The 16,795-nt window shown below is 43.6% G+C and overlaps 1 protein-coding gene across 3 annotated transcripts in view; it reads left to right on the top strand.

Annotated features, from left to right (window-relative positions):
- Positions 1-16,795, top strand: part of PREPL (prolyl endopeptidase like) — a 416,901-nt gene that overhangs the window by 259,933 nt on the left and 140,173 nt on the right. For all 3 annotated transcript variants that reach the window (XM_078649676.1, XM_078649675.1, XM_078649677.1), the window contains exon 8: positions 8,970-9,152. In XM_078649676.1, coding sequence (XP_078505802.1) covers positions 8,970-9,152 — 183 coding nt within the window. The remainder of the gene's footprint in view (positions 1-8,969; positions 9,153-16,795) is intronic.

Consider the following 16,795-nt stretch of genomic DNA (forward strand, 5'->3'; position numbering starts at 1 on the left):
AAGCCGGGCCCTGATCCGAATGGAAGGTACCACAGGCAAAAATCCCTATAAATCCCTATAAAGACACGCAAATCTCCTATGACAGTCCGTGAATCAGCGCTGCGATGGGGCCATACCCACACAAAGCGTGTGCATGAATCAACTTCTACTAAGATGTACTTATACGCAGTATCAGAGGAAAAAGGACTGCAGTGATCTAAATAAACGCATCCTAGCAGTTTATTAGATATGTACAACTGTGTCTGTGGCGGACGCGCAGCAGTCGAAGGTTTAATCTGCTGGCAAATGTCACATTGAAGGACATAGTCTCGCGTCTGTTTGTAAGTCCCCGCCACCAGAAACGTTGTTGTAATTGAGCTACAGTGGCCGAGACGCCAGCATGCGCAGACGCCACACCTTCATGCACCGCTGTAATCAAGCTAGCTCTGCGATCCGAGTTGGGAATCAAACGTTCTCCAACCTCAGGAATTGTCACAAAAGGAACCTTTTCGGGACTTAAGTGGTATGTGTACTTCAAAGGGAACCCCGTAGGATATTTACCTCCCTTCTCAGTGGCAGCAACAGCCGCCAAGATGTCATCATCAATCTTACTCTTGGAACATGTAACTGCTGCAACTAAATATGTAGACACCGCTGATTTCGCCGCTTCATCAGCAAGCGAGTTACCGACAGCGTGAACTCCCACACGCTGATGGCCGAGAGTATGAATCCCAAACACAAGTGGCAACTGCGCTTTGAGCTCAGCCACCCAAACCCAGATCATCTTGTGTTTTATTGTGCTACCCTTGGAATCACGAAAGTCATTCTGAACCCAAAAGAACAAGTTTTCATTGTAAGACTGGACACAGTAGTAAGAATCACTCACAATAAGAGTAGTCACACTAGGATCAGCGTACTCCAACGCGAGTAGAAGAGCACGAAGCTCTGCCGATTGTGCGGTGCAGTCCCCTAGAGTCTGCGTATGCACTACTCTGGACTTGAACTCATCGTTCACCATGGCACCGACCACAATGGCGCATGCGGAAACGTAGGCGTGTTTAGAGCCATGCGCAACCTGCGCCGAACCATCAGTGTAAATGATGCAATGGAAGTCCTCCAAAGGTCGCATAGCCAGAGGAGCAGGATGAACGAATTCATACTGCAAGAACTCCTGCGACCGTAATGAGGCGTCAAAAATAAACGTGACATCCGTGGATGTCAAGGAAGCAGCCCATTGAATCCACCGAGGGTGCAAAGCTTTAGAATTTGGTACACTGGCTTTCGTGACTGCCTCTAAATGAGGACAGGGTGTAACAACCAACATGCGTTTTCCCTGTGACAGAGCACGTTCCTTAAGAATCGCCATCTGCACAGCCGTCAAAACTTTCTCCACAGTGGAAAACCGCATTTCAGCCGAAGTGTACAAGTGTGACTTGTAAGCAATAAGTACTGTGTCTCCTTCATTAAAAGTGAGGTACGTGAAACCGATAGTCCCAGGAATGATTCTTATCACCAGGATAGTGTGGTTATCACGAGTCAGTAAGAATTTAGAAGCGAGCAGATCAGCCTGCAAGGATTGCAAGATGGCCGAGTGCTCAGGCAGCCAGCATGATTTGGAAAAAGTTGGTTGTATCAAAGCATACAAAGGCTTGATACACTGGGCATATTCCGGAATGTATGTTCTTCCGAAATTTAAAAAACCCAGCAAAGACTGTAATTTTGTCAGTGTTGTCGGAGCGCGCAACTGTGCGCATTTCTCCAGGAAGTGAGGTGCCAAACCTCTACCTTCATTGTTGAGCTCATAGCCCAGGAACAACACTGTGTACTCTGCAATGTGCGATTTCGCAAAGTTAAATTTGTAACCCATGTCTGCAAAGTTACAAATTATGGAGTTCACTCGACACAGATGCTCCCAAATTTCGTCGTCTGTGAGATATATGTCATCCACATACGAGCATGCATCTGGGTCGATTCTCTCTAAAAGAGAGACAATGCGAGCGGTAAAAATCCCAGGACTATTCTTATAGCCCATTGGGAGACGCAGAAATTGTTTTTGGACACCGCCGCAGGTAAAGCTGGTCCATTGGGAACTAAGACCATCCAATATATGGGCATAAAAACCGTTGGAAATGTCAAGCGTGGTCTTAAAACGCTTACGCACAAGACTATCCACTAGGGCAGAGCCGTGAGTATTCTGTACTGCACAGTTACGGCAATGCGAGTTTAAATGCCGGTAATCCAATACCAAACGATATGACCCGTCCGGCTTGGTCACAGTAAAAAGAGGGTTATTCATCGGTGACACACATGTTTCAATCACTCCTTGATATTCCAATTGTTCAAGGATTGCCACGACGGAAGCCTTGGCTTCACGCCGTTTGGGATATTGAGGTTGAGGCTGTGGCTGAGGCCGCAAAGGAATCTCGTGGCATAGGGACAATTTATCCCAACCACATTGGTTGCGGTACAGAGCCGGCGCTAGAGCCTTAGCCCACTCTTCTGCAAAATGCAGCGCATCCTCTTTCGAGACTGTGTTCGCGAAACTCGGGAGGATTACCTCCTACCCTCGCGGTGCTGCGAGCACAAAAGGTGGGGGCCAGTCAGCCTCCGAAAGCAAAATGTCATACGTGGACGAAAGATTTTCCCAAAACACCCCTTTTACGGTTTGTTGTATGTCACCTTCGATTAACAGGACAATTTCATAAAGTCTATCAGGGGGAGCAACTCTAGTATCAGCTGTTTCTATTACAACATAGATGTCAGTCGCTGTCACCCTCAGTAGTGGACGCACGCCTCTCTCACTATGGTAATCTCCGCCGCGCTGTCCAGCAAGGTCAGACCCCAAGTCAGATTCCAAAGCCGCGTTCTCACTATATGTGGCATATCGATGCGCTGTCAAAGCCGTGACTTTCTTCTTCGCAAACTGCGGTCTCTTTGGCGTTGAGCCTTCCTGCACCGTCTGTCTGGCGGGGCTGGTCACGTCCTTGCTGACCACCCCGACCCCTTCCGCCTCGTCCACCACCGGTTTTTGGGGCCGATGAGTCCTGAAAGGAACGAGGAGAGCGTTGATCAGATACCTGGAAACGATCAGGTGATTTAATCGACGCGCGATCGCGCTAGTCATAAACACGTTCTGTTTGCTCAGGCATCGGAGACGCAGGACGAGATTCTTGTGTCTGCTGTTGTTGCTGTTGCTTACCCTGTTTCTGTTTTTTAGGCCAATTTTGTTTCTTGGACTTGGGCTGAACATCCGTTTCCGAATTCTGCCCTTGTGGTTGCTTTTTCTCTTTGACTTAAAAAGGCTTTAGACCCTTGCTATTGCGACCCACTGTTTTATAAGCCGCCGCAATAATCCTCGCTAACTGCCTGGGTTTATCGGCATCGGGAATCGCCTCCAAAGCATTAGCTACCTGAAAGTTCACTGCATCCCCCTTGACATTAGCAAGAATGAGATCGCAAACTATATCAAAGGAGCCACACAGGCGCATACCCAATTCAACCGCTGCCTCCGGTCCGTGATCATCTTGAACACGTTTAATGATCGTAGGCAGGACAGCCATAGACGGAGTGCCATAACACCTCGCATAGACCGCCGCAAATGTTTTTCCCCAGGTCTCACAGTCAACAAGTTCGGGGGCCAAATCCTTCGGTAAACTAATCGTTAAGATCCTATGTTTATCACCAGGAGTTGTATTAGGAAATACTGCTTCCAGCTGGTCAAATTTTTCGGCAAGCCAGAAAGGAAAATCATTCTTTTCCTGGGGACGCTTACCCATTACTGCATTGACCATCACAGGACTGAGCTTCAAACCGCCCTGTCCCGCTGGAAGAGCCGGACCCCCCAGGGGCCCACCCGGTAGATGATGACCTATGTATTACACTAATGCACGAATCACGGCAATAGAAACTACATGTAGTCTACAAACCTCCGCCAAGGTACAATTGCCGTGTTGAGGATGAGGAGTAAATCCAGCCAAAACAGGCCAATTTGCGCCTGGAATGGACAAAGGACCTAACCTCGGAGCGGTTAAAGAATAGGGTAGGGCGCCACCAAACCAAACGCGATGCTGCCAATGATCAATAGGTACCTCCAGTGCCCTGTACGGAGTATATTCATTCGGCACAGGTGAGGGAGTGTAAGTGTGGAACACACCAGAATTAGCGTCCACAGCAGAAATGTCACCCACGAATAAAAGCGTTCGTACGGGTAAGCTGCTTCCGCACTCACCACCAAAATTACAGCCAAGCCATCAACGGGAACATTGTAAGTCTGCAAATGATTGCGCACCGCAATGCAACTATGCTGCGGAATGTCCACGGCATTGGCCATGACAGCACAGGAACGTATAAAACCAAAGTAAACCTTGTAGCACAACTGGGTAGTAATTCAAGGAATCCGTTTTAGAAAGATTCAAGCTTGAAAAGACCTATTTCAAAAATAGGTAGGTTTTGTCCGACACCACCGTTTTCCGGAAACGGCAGTGAAGGGGTTAAGGATTGAATGATATACTACTCGAGTGTCATGATATAAGACCACCAACGATCGGGCGCCATGTAGCAGGGATTCCGTTCTCCTACAGAACTGTGCATAGAGATTTGGAACCTCAGTGAATTAGGGTGGCCCAAAACTCACCTCAGTACCCAAAATCCCCTTACCGAGCTAGCTACAGTGTCTCATTGGTCATAACAAACTCCCAATGTTTAGACAAACCAGAACATGAACTTACAATACCTCAGGTCACGTGGAACACATGAGCACTCTTTCGTTATACAATCATTTCAAACCAGAACGTGGAGTAAATGAGGACACGTGCACATTTGAAATATTTATTTACTAATGCCGTTTTCTCAAACGCAGTATCTTCGATAATACAGGGAAACATATTATCAGAAGCAAAGTTATCAGCATAGTTACTAGTCCATAGAAAGCAAAAGGTGACAGCATTCTAAAATGCTGTAATGAATAAGGGTTAACAACACCTAATTCTCACCCTCCCTAACTAGCATATTATATTAATATCTAAGAAGGTCTCTTTGGGTTTTAGCAGGGCGGCCCCATACCTCAAGATCCTAGTGTGAAGAGATCACATCAGCTTCCACCAGCTCTCTGCATGCGAACCGCATCAAGTGTGTATGTGTGCTCTAAGCAAAGCAATATAAAACGTGCCTAAAGCCAGAATTTGGCAGGAGCTGCACTTATGTTATGTCTATGAAGGTGCGGAGATCAGACCTCACAACAATTCTGCGTCGAGTTATCCTTGAAGCTTCAGCACTCACTGTACAGACATAGTTTATCAAGCAAAGCTGATATCAGAGCAATAACATATAATTCTCATGTAAATCACAACGCTCTTCTAGGCTGAAAGCTAAATCAACAATTATGTGTCGTGTGCAGAAGCGGCAGAAGGAAAAATGGCGTTTAAACATTTAATAAGCTCATGCTAACTTAACACGGTATATAGATAAGCAGTAACTATATGACACTAGGAACTATATTTCTCCAGAAACTTTTCTCCCCATTTGAATCGAAGATGGCTAGTTGGATTCAGCCATATTTGAATAAATCCCCAAATCTTTCAGGAGGCCAAGATACAACATGCTTGAGTGCCAAGGTGTCTACAATTAGTGAATGTGGTCTGGTGGCAAAAACACCTCCTCTAATTTTCCCTGTCACAGAATATCAGTGTAGAGGAGTAGGAATATAAAATAAAAATGTGCTGGCTCGTTTCAGACTGAGCTGTCACCAAGTGGCAGCTTGCACACGTTAGGTAACTCAAATTCATGTTCAATAGCAGTCTCCAAAGACAAACGGACATTGCCTTAGGTTCATATGTGGATCTGTGAAAAGAGCCTGCACACTTGCCAGTACTATTCAATAGTTCTTGGAGGAATCTACACAGAATCTCTTCAAGTGCTATACAATTCAGAACTGACTACCTAAACAAGGGTACTGCCCACTGATACCGCACAAGTCCCTCCCACAAGTTACCCTGTGATAACACACTGTACAGTAAGCCTCAGATGTGGCTTCTCAGCCCACTGCGGTCCAGAAGCAGTAAGTAGCTGTTTCCACGGTCATGCTGCAGTGCCATGCCCACCCTCCTCTACCCTCAGAACTTTTGGCCCTTCAAGGATATGCTCCTGTCATCCCTGTTCACTGGATCTCCTTATTACTGGCAGATGATTCCAGGAAGTCAGGCCTGGTGATACCTGTGCTTCTTGTGCTTCCCAGATGGCGTTCTGTGGCAGGGAGGATCACAGATGCTGCTCAAGCTCCGTGCATCAGAAGTGGTAATGCCATTACCTTACATGAGCGGCCTCACTGGTGTTCACACCCCCACCACTTAGACGCACAGTAGCTCTACGGAGGGCTGGTGTGCAGTGCAGCATCGCAAAGGCATGAGGACTGTTTTGTCTGATGCTCAATCCCTTCCCAGTACAGTCAGTAAAAAGGTAAATTGCTGTCATTTAACATGCCTGACACTCCTAACAAAGAACTATAGGCCTTAGGTTGCCACTGCCAACAAAGCAGTTGCTGAAGTATGCTAACCCAGTGACCCACTCTGTATTCTTTTTGGTAGGCTGTTCTAAAACGGGAATGACACTTCACGTAATCAGTGGCTAAAGGGGAATAGGTCAAAGTCTGTTTATTATTATGTATTCTATTAGATTGGTGTTAATATCATGCTTTCCTACCCCCTGCAAGTTCCAACGTGATTTCTGGGTGCTCCCATTTTGTTATGTATATAGCAGTTCATACACCAGACTGTGAAGAGCTCCAATTTGCACCATGTTCCTGGATGCCCTTTCAAATGCATGGTCGACATGGTGCTGTTTGCAGTTTGCCTTGATGTATGTAGAAGCATGACACATGGCATGTAGCTCTGTGTAAGCAGGTTGTGCTGTGGAGTATGTGAGAAGAGAGAGTGGCACATGAAGAGTTGGTGGGGCCCAATGAGGAAAGTCGAAGGTACAACTCATTGAGGGCACTGTTAGGCATCACGGGAGTAGTATGTAGCTTTCCCCCATGAGTGACAGAAGGCCATCCCATTGAAGATAGTGTTAAACCTCCAAGTATTAATATATGGATTTTCCTCAGGAGCATCAATGACCCATCGTATTGGAGGCCCTTTAATACCATTGGTGCCAGAAAGTGCTGGCCTTCATGAAAACTGTATTGTGTAACTCAAAATTGTTGAAGTCCAACATCTGGAAGCATTGGTAAGTGCTATACAGAGTAACTGGAAGCGAACCAGGGCTCACTGGATACATTATGATCCATTAGAAACCATTCTTACATGGTTAAATAGTAGTAGAGATAGACGGGAGCGGGAGGGACCAGCTATGGAAGCCGGTTACATGGTGCATTGAGAGCATCCTGGGGTGAGTCCCAGACCCTGCAGGAGAAGTTGGGAAAAGGGGAGCAGGCTGTAACTCCGACCAGCCTACAAACATGGCAAGGGAAATACCGAAATGGGACAACTGAAAAGAGCATTCTACACCCAAGACCACTTGGCAGCAGAAAGTTACAAAGCCCAGAGCTTTACCTCCTAGAGCTCCCTGCCCAGGAGTAAACTTTTAACAATTACAATGTCATTATACCCTCCAATATGATTCCCTCCCCTCATTTTTGCGCTGATTTATTTCTCTGTTTAGGAGAAAAATCATCCATTGCAGCAGTTAAGGGTGGGAAAGGTGGTGTGAAGGGAAAACTGTGGAGAAATCCCCGGAAAGCCTAACAAAGCATGGATGTCTGTCATCAGTTTTGGGTGGCATTCGTTCTGAAACCTCTGACCGACAGCTATTGCTCTCTGCCAGACCAAATGTCCACAGGATTTCACCATGCTTTTTGTTGTTGAGGAAAACCGTTTTCAAATCATAGACTTGCTGTTTAGTAACACTGGGGGCGAGAGGGTTTTGCAGTTATCTTACCAAAATGTATTGACATTTAAGTATGACTTTATGACTATGACCACACCACTCTTTCACACCACCACAGTGGTGAAGTGCGTCTTCCCTTTAACTACCATCACTGGCCTCATGTCTTTACAACTCCGCCATCTGTGCCCATCAATGGAATCTCAGCCTCTGTCTATATCCAAAGTACCTCTGTAGAAGATTAAGAGCCTTCTCCTCTTAAAGGCCTTACAACCTGCTGTGCAAATTTGGTTACTGCTCTCAAAACCTCTTAGTATCAGCAGAGTAAGTATTCTTACAATAAAGGTTTTTGTAGCACAATATTTAGGGCTCTATAGTCTTGTAGTATGCCCCTGTGGTTTCTGCAAGTCCTTTATGTAGATCTGTGAAATGCCCATTTATAAACAAGTTCTTAGCATTCTTGTGGACAATATCTGTCTCTCTGCTCCTCCCCACATATTCCATGGGCGGCTCCACCACACTCCGTATATCTCCCCATTTATTTCTGTTATGTGGGATCCACTCTTGCATCCAGTCGCGGCCAGTGCATGTAAACGCGGTGGTGGGGCGGGGGAGTTGACCAAATACGGAAAATTAAATCAATGAATAAATCTTATTCATTGTCTGTCGACTCCTACACCTCGCCTGGCCCCACTGCACTTACCTGCACCGCCCGCGACTGCTCAAACCAAGTATCACAGCTAGCCACTTAAATTATCCAGATCCTCCAAGGATCAATGGAAAATTAATTTACGTTGTCCAGAGTTGTTTATTTCTCCGTTGTTTACTCTTTTTACCCTTCGATCATCCTTAGATCCAAATTCCTAGAGAGAGTGTAGTTTAGGTAAAATTGACCTTACCAGACACATCTGTCATCTTTTGACTACTGAACGGATTTACACCACCCCACAAAAAGAACCTGTTTTGAATAAAGTACTTAATATTTTTCGGGCTCAAGTTTGCGCTATATAAAACTGTATAAATAAATAAATACCTTGAAATTGTGAGTTTGGATTCGAGCTGGTAGTGGTTTTCAATGCTAATCAGTTGTGCTTTACTTTCTCCTGATCTAGCTGATGAAGACACCAGTGGACTCCTGCACTTTGGACAAATGGCAGCTAATTTACACAGTTAAAGAAAAGCTCGTGGACTTGGAGATGATGAAGGATCACTGTGCGATGGTTTTAAAGCACTCCAATGTGCTTTATTTAACAGTGATTTCACTTGCTTCTGAAACCGTGAATCTGTCAACCCAGGTTTGTCTTATCTGGCTGCTCTCTTATCAATAAACTGTTAAATATTTGTTTTATTCAATTTTAACATTTAACCTCTGCAAATTGCATAAACATAATGATAGAATGTAAGCCTTCAACTGCAAACATGGCTCTGTGGCTTACCACATATTTACCAATTAACCTGCTGGGAGAGGCCTATGAGTAGAAATTGGAATGTAGAATATTTATAAAGTCAACATGTTAAATTTGTACTCTGTTAGACAATCTATGTGCTCATGTTAGTGCACCCATATTCCATTGTTTCGTTGACATATGTCAAGTGTATTTACATAGACCGCACACACTTCGATTCCGAGTTATGAAGAATAGGGTTGGCATTTGCCTCACCTGCTAAATACTGAAACTCCTGTTTTAGCTACTTTTACTGATTGTGATAAGTAACTCCTATCCTGAATGTTAGTACAAGAATGAGGCTTAATCGGTAGAACCAGTATTTACTGCACCAAATTCGAATGTTTGTCTTTTTTCCGGGTATTTACCCCTGATACATTTCACGCAGTAGTTCTTGTGAAATCTGTCAGAGGAAAAGTGCTGGGGGCGCTCTCATTATCACACTCGTTGGAAACTCTGTCCTTGTGCAAGCTTCCAATGCAATAAGGGCTATAGAGTGATGGGCATTATGATTCAGGTCTGTGACCATGGCAATGTGTAAAATAGCCAACAACATTCAATTCATACCCGTGTGCTAATATTAATTTGTTTCTTCACTTTTAATCACGTTTTCTGAATACATCATTAGTTGGGTAGAGTAGAAACATTGTGTATAACCATCTCATTCTCTTACTTGTCCTTTTAAAAAACGACACTTTACAAGTCCCAATTGTTTACCAAAAGGTTTTTAAACATACCAATTAAATGAGCTGTGTTCCTCGTCCATAAATGTCCACCTTACGCATAATTCATCCAAATTTGTTTTCCTCCAGTTCGACAGACCATGGGCCTAAATGGTTCCCAAACATCATGAGAGTTCTGTGGCTCCCAGAAAAATGTAGTTTCTAAATTTGCATTCACCCACCTATGTGCTTCCTCTAGCAAACTGTTTGCTAAAGCAGCGCCATTCCTAGTGCGCTGCCAGCCTTTCCTTCCCTGGAATGAGTTCAGAGTCGTACACTCAGCTGGTGCATGAGCGCACAAAGGCGAGCCTGAGCCACAGCTCATGATAATGCATGCATGAACCTCCCAAAGACCACCATCTCAGCACTTGAGCTCCTGATTTCCCTGCGGTTTTGGTATATAATTAATGTAACATGGATCATGAAAATAGGAAGCTGGTTTCCACATTTGCTCTTCAGATCCAAACCCCTTCCAATCTACCAGATACTGCGGCTGTTTTCTAACTATCCCTGCATCCATAATCTCAGATACTTTCTATTTTTGTCAGCTTGCACCTGAACTGCCATGCAGAGTTTGACCAAGACGTATTTGAGTAGATCAGGGTTTCGACAAAGATACATGGATAACAATGCAAATATTAATGGACCTGAGCAATTTTAGCCTTAAATTAACTGGATTCACAATTCATTCTATAGGAAATAGACTAACATACGTTGGTTGCCGTTTAGAGGAATTTTTCAAATATAACTTATTATATAGGTGCAGAAACTTATTTTGCTATCAGCATGTAGCCTGTGTCTATCTTTGCTATTCTGTGGCTCCCACTGATGATTTTTTAATTTTCTTGATAGCAGTTGAAAGTTCTTGTACTTATGGATCTGATGTGGTTGAAGACAAAGATGACAGCAATATTCTAAAATTATTTATTCTATACAAAATATGGGTGACATGGCATTTTACTCTAATCCTCGTTTTCTCGCAAGGCTTGACACCTTAAATATTGTTCAAAATATTGGTTCATTCTCTCATTCTGACCTTTTTGTCTTGAGGTAATAACCAGCAGTTAGACTGGCTTTCATATATAGTTCCTTAGCCAAAACGTATAAAAGCCCATGCAGTGGAATGATATTATATACAAAAATGGGTTCTAACTGTCTTGAACTGGAAACCCTAACTTTGAGATCAAATGAACGATCTAGTCAAACGATGTACTACCACTAAAATTACAGTTAATTTTTTACTTTTTGATAATTCAACGATAACATCCATTGACACTTTATGCCATTGATTGAGCAGGTAATTGTTATAAAAGGCTTGATATGTGAACTCTTTATCTGAACACATATGGAAAACTGGTAAACACATTGTTTAACATCTGAAAATAAACAGGACGTAGGCCCTGAATAGTATTTAGGTGCAATTCCATATGAAGGTTCGAGTGGCTGGAATTGCTGTTATGGGCTTATATTTTTCCATGGAATTCTGCCTATTAGGAGTTCAACCCCTTGAAATAGGGAATAATTGTGCACACATGGATTTACTGTGTGAAATTCCGCTTAGTATTCTCTTTTCCGAGGAGTTTAATGCTCCCATTGACCACCTGCTTCAATGAGGCAAGGAGAGAATACTTTTGGCAGGTGGAAGCATTGCATGCTCTCTCTATGCCAAAGAAAAAGCTTGGCAGGGACTTGGGGACAAGAATTGGCCGCTGTTACAGTGAGAGCCTTATGCAATTTTACTAGCCAGAATTTTTGGCTGGTAAAATCGGGTCCGGTGTTCCTGCAACCAGGTATAGTAACCCCAGGCCATTCGGGATCTGGTAGAGTTGTATCCTAGCAATGCTGCGCAACCTGACTCATAATCATGCCCTTATTCGTTGTCTAAACTGACTGATGGCAAGAACATAGCTTTTTCTTGATACAGTAATCCAACTTTCTTGTCTCTCTCTTCCTGCTCTTCTTTTATCACGGATTCCTAATTTGTAATCTGTATTTTTGTACGTACTTTTGTCTGGAATGGCTATAATTAATTGCAAAATCATAACTGGAAATGAACATGGTCCATCTAAGTTGTCACAGATTCACTTCTTTAACCAATTTCAAAAATTTCACATTTCTGTTATCATCATATACCTCCCTGTGTGTCTGGATACAAACAAGTATATCTTCACTCCTGTAATTACTTCTTTGTTGCCAAAAGGTCTTTGCCAATGTTGGTATAATTAAGTTCTGCTGGAGAAAACCTTTGAGGAAACTAGGCTACTGGGTGGACCTGCCTAGTATTAGAATTTCCATAACAAAATAAGAACCATCTGTTTTAACAATTAATGGATTCTCCAAATCTGGATGTTGTAAAACCAGGGCTTTATAAAAACATCTTGCGAAATGCCTGGTCGGCCTCTTTTGGCCATGAAAAAACTGTCACCGTCTGCAAGACTCTGTCCAAACTCGTTGGTATGGCGCGGGAGAACCTGAAATATTGCAAGCAATAAAGAAGATTCTTTGGAGTGCAGTGTATCTTTTTGTTTTTGAATATATATATATATATATATATATATTACCTACTGGCGGTCGCCAGTAGGTATATATAGTTAGGATTTTTTCTCTATGGGATTTTTGAAAATTCTATGTCTAATAACTTTGGCGTTTGTGGACGGAATTGGCTGAAATTTTCAGGAAAATGGCACATTTTGTTTCTGAGCAGCCCTTGAAAATTTGGGGGGGGTTCGTCAAGGGGGGGCCGAGAAAAAAGGGGGGTCCCAAAACGTGTTTTTAACATTGAGTTTTCAATAGGGCGGTTGGCCTCACTTTTAGCCCGAACGGCTGAATGGATTTGCACGAAACTTGGCAAAATTGTAGGGACTGGTAGCCCGATGTGCCTTTTGTAGGTCTCAATATATGTGCTCCAGTGGATTTTGAGAAATTAACGTTTAAAAAAAGATATATATCTGTAACAGCGGACCTGGCAGCGTCCCAGGACGCGTACTTTACGCGCAACGGAGCTTTGTGAAGCGAAGCTGATTGGTTCTCCGGCGTCTGTCAACATTCCAAAAAGTCCGTAGCGGCCGCCATCTTGTCTCTCGGTAGGATCGAGAGACAAGAGGAGGTCAAAACAAAGGGGGAAATAACTATAAGGGGGCATAGTAGATCCTCGCTGACCCCCTAGGTTTGATGTGGAGGTTTTAAAAGGGCCCCGCGGGGCAAAAAATAATAATAATAATAATAATCGAACGTCTGAATGGATTTGCACGAAACTTGGCAAAATATTAGGGACTGGTAGCCCGATGTGCCTTTGCTAGGTCTCAATATATGTGCTCCAGTGGATTTTGAGAAATTAACGTTCAAAAAAAGATATATATCTGTAACAGCGCTCCGCTTCGCGTAACGGAGGTTTGCGAAGCTGATTGGTCATTCTGTCACTGGGCTATAGTTGGGCTACATCTGGCTGATATTTGGGCTACATTTGTTTTTTTGTGTGTCTGGCGGCCATCTTTGGGCTACATTGGGCTACATTGGGCTTCATTGGGCTACATTGGGCTACATTTGGGCTCCAACATATATATAGGCCAATGTAGCCCAATATATATTTTTCAAAGTTAATTTTCGTAAAAACCACTGGAGCATATATCTTGAGACATAGCAAAGGCACATCGGGCTACCAGTCCCTACAATTTTGCCAAGTTTAGTGGAAATCCATTCAGCCGTTCGAGCTAAAAGTGAGTCCAACCGCCCTATGGAAATGAAGGAAATGAATGGGTAATTTGTAATTAGCAAATAGCTAATCGCAAACTAGGAATGGTAAAGAATCGCTATTTATTCCTTAAAGTTCGCTATTTAGGAAATGCAAAAAACTTTGATGATACATATGGCGGTTCATCTCTAACAAGATAAGAAGCATAGGGATACATTTATGATGACTGGCGCATCACCAGGGATGTGTTAGTCATTCTGTGCCGCTGTTCCGTCACCTATGGTGTGCTGCATTTACAATGCGGCGCATCATGGGGCAAAAACAGCACAGATGCGTGATGTATCTGTGCCGTAAAGGTGGCGCATTGCTGGAGTTGTATCGCAAGTGTGATGAAGCTCCAGCAAGGGTCGGGGGTGCCCCTGTCGCAGGGTTTCTGTTCTCACACAGAACTGTGGACAGAGGATTGGAACCTCGGCGAATTAGGGTGTCCCAAAACTCACGTTAGTAATCAAAAACTCCTTAGCAAGCTAGGTACAGTGTCACATTGGATATAACAAACTCTCAATGTTTAGACAATCCAGAATATGAACTTATAGTACCTCAGGATACGTGGAACTCATGAACAGTCGGTCGTTATATATTTCTTAGAAACCAGAACATGGAGTTAAGAAGAACACATGTGTATTTGAAATGTTTATTTACTAATGCCGTCTTCTCAGGCGTAGTATCTTAGATAATAGAAGTACACATATTATCAGTAGCAAAATTACCAGCATAGTTACTAGTACATAAAAAGCGAATGGTGACAGTATGTTAACATGCTGTAAATGAATAAGAGTTAGCAACACTTATAAGCAGCCGCGGGCCGTGGAGGGAGTTACGGTGGGGCAGGGAGGCGGGGAGGGGGAGGGGCAAGGTAGAGAGGGCTCCACCCTGCTTCTCCCCCTCCCCGCCTCCCTGCCTCACCGTAACTCCCTCCACGGCCCGCGGCTGCTTATATCTCACCCTCCCTAATACACATATTATATTATTTGCTAAGAAGGTCTCTTTGTGTTGGTTTAGGGCGTGCCCATACTTTAGTGTCTTAGATTTGAAGGAATCACATCAGCATACACCAGCTCTCTCTTCATGTGAACCGCATCAACTGTTGTGTATGTGTGTTCGGCAAAGCAATATAAAACCCGCCTCATGCCCAGAATTGGCAGAAGTTGCACTTATGTTATGAGTATGAAGTCGTGGAGATCAGACCTCATAACAATTCTGTATCGTGTTGTTCTTGAAACTTTAGCACTCGCTGTACAGATATAGTTTAACAAGCAAAGCAGATAGTAGAGCAATAACATATTATTCTCATGTAAACCACGATGAACTACTAGGTGGAAAGCTAAAGCAACAACTAAGTGTCGTGTGCAGAAGTTGCAAAAAAGGAAAAATGGCGTTTAAACCGGTAATGAGCCCATGCTAACTTAACACGGTGTAAAGATATCCAGGACCTAGATGACACCTCCCCATGATCCGGAAACGAACTGAATAAGATAATAGAAGTGCCATCTCATGAGAGCAGATTGCAAGTTTATATGTGGACGGTCCGCAAGGTAAAGCATTAAAAACTAGGAAAATTTAATGCTAAAGAAAAATAAAACAGCCAAGTACTTTATCGAGTCTTAAGCCAATAGGCAAGGTAAATAATAAAAACTTGACAAATAAGTCAATGAATTGTCAATGAAATGCTAGTACTCAGCATATCAAACATGAAAAAGGTCTATGACATAACTGTGTATGCAAAATAAGCTGCAACAGCCTCCAATAGGAAGTCACCGTCTTCATCCGAAAACAGTTCAGCCATCCAATTTAAAAGCGGAAAAGAACATACGTGCTCTCCCAGCACCGGATCCTCTATCACCATCAGAGGACAGCTCGGTGGGTTTTCAAGAAAGCTCTGTTCCAAGAAAGACTGTGCTGCCGCCAGTAAATTCCAGGGACCAAGTAGTCCATGCATCAATGCCACAGCCATAATCCTTTCGCCAGGACAAACCAACTCGTGAGTAATGATAGGAGTCATCAGCTGATTAAAGTCGACGTCAGGAGAAACCGGTCCGCAGAGACACAAATCAATGGCCCAATCGAAATCACAGGTCAGGCAGTGAAATACAGGCTGGACACAGGTGAAGTAGGAGAATCGAAAAGATAATCCATATGCCGTGCTTAATATCGCCAACGGCATTGTGCCATAATATTCTAGCATGCGATTGCGGAACAGTGTCAGCAGCTGCAGGGTGGGAGGTTGCATAGGAGGGACATCCATATTTAAAAATGTAAAAAAGCACAAGAGCGTCCGCTGGTAATGCAAGTAAAAATGCCAATCCACGAACCAGAGTGGAGAAAATAGAATGAAAGGAAGCAGGGATGACTCCAAAGATTTTCTCAAATGAAGTCACGAGACCACTGGTAACAACTTTAAAAAAGTGCGCCAGGGTCTTTGTGGAGGATGCGTTAAAGATAGTCGGAACCATCTTGCTGAAATTGAAAGGCAAATCTGAATTAAAAGTATTCCTTTTATCGTAACAGTAAGTGAACGGGTTATTTGCTGCAGAAATGTTCTATTTCCTCCCACACATGAACATAGGGAGTTTTCAATCTGGCCACAAATACCAACCTTGGGACAGATTTCAACGGCATGGCAAGAATAAGAGCTCTTTTGTCTCAGAGAGAGGTGGCCTTGAGTTCGGCCCGTGAAACTTTCGTGCTTCACATAGCGAACACCCGTACAGAGGTGCAGACCCTTTTCAATTAACTCAGAACAATCTTCATTATTGAGCATCAAATAACTACCATTTTCCAACAACTTGAACGTGGGGATGATAGCAGGAACTGGCGTGCCTTGCAACACGCAAGCCATATTTGGTCGGTGTTTGTTGCATGAACCGTGTAACTGTATGTGCCTACACATTAGTGAATGATCTGGCGTCTCAGTGCATTCCTCTCCATTCAGATAAACTTCTTGATCATCTTTGAAACATCTGTATGTGTATGGAAGCGACCAGACCTCATGAAGAAAAGCACTACCTAAAGATTCATAA

The sequence above is a fragment of the Lissotriton helveticus genome, chromosome 6, assembly GCF_964261635.1.
Source record: "Lissotriton helveticus chromosome 6, aLisHel1.1, whole genome shotgun sequence".
Taxonomy (NCBI): Eukaryota; Metazoa; Chordata; class Amphibia; order Caudata; family Salamandridae; genus Lissotriton; species Lissotriton helveticus.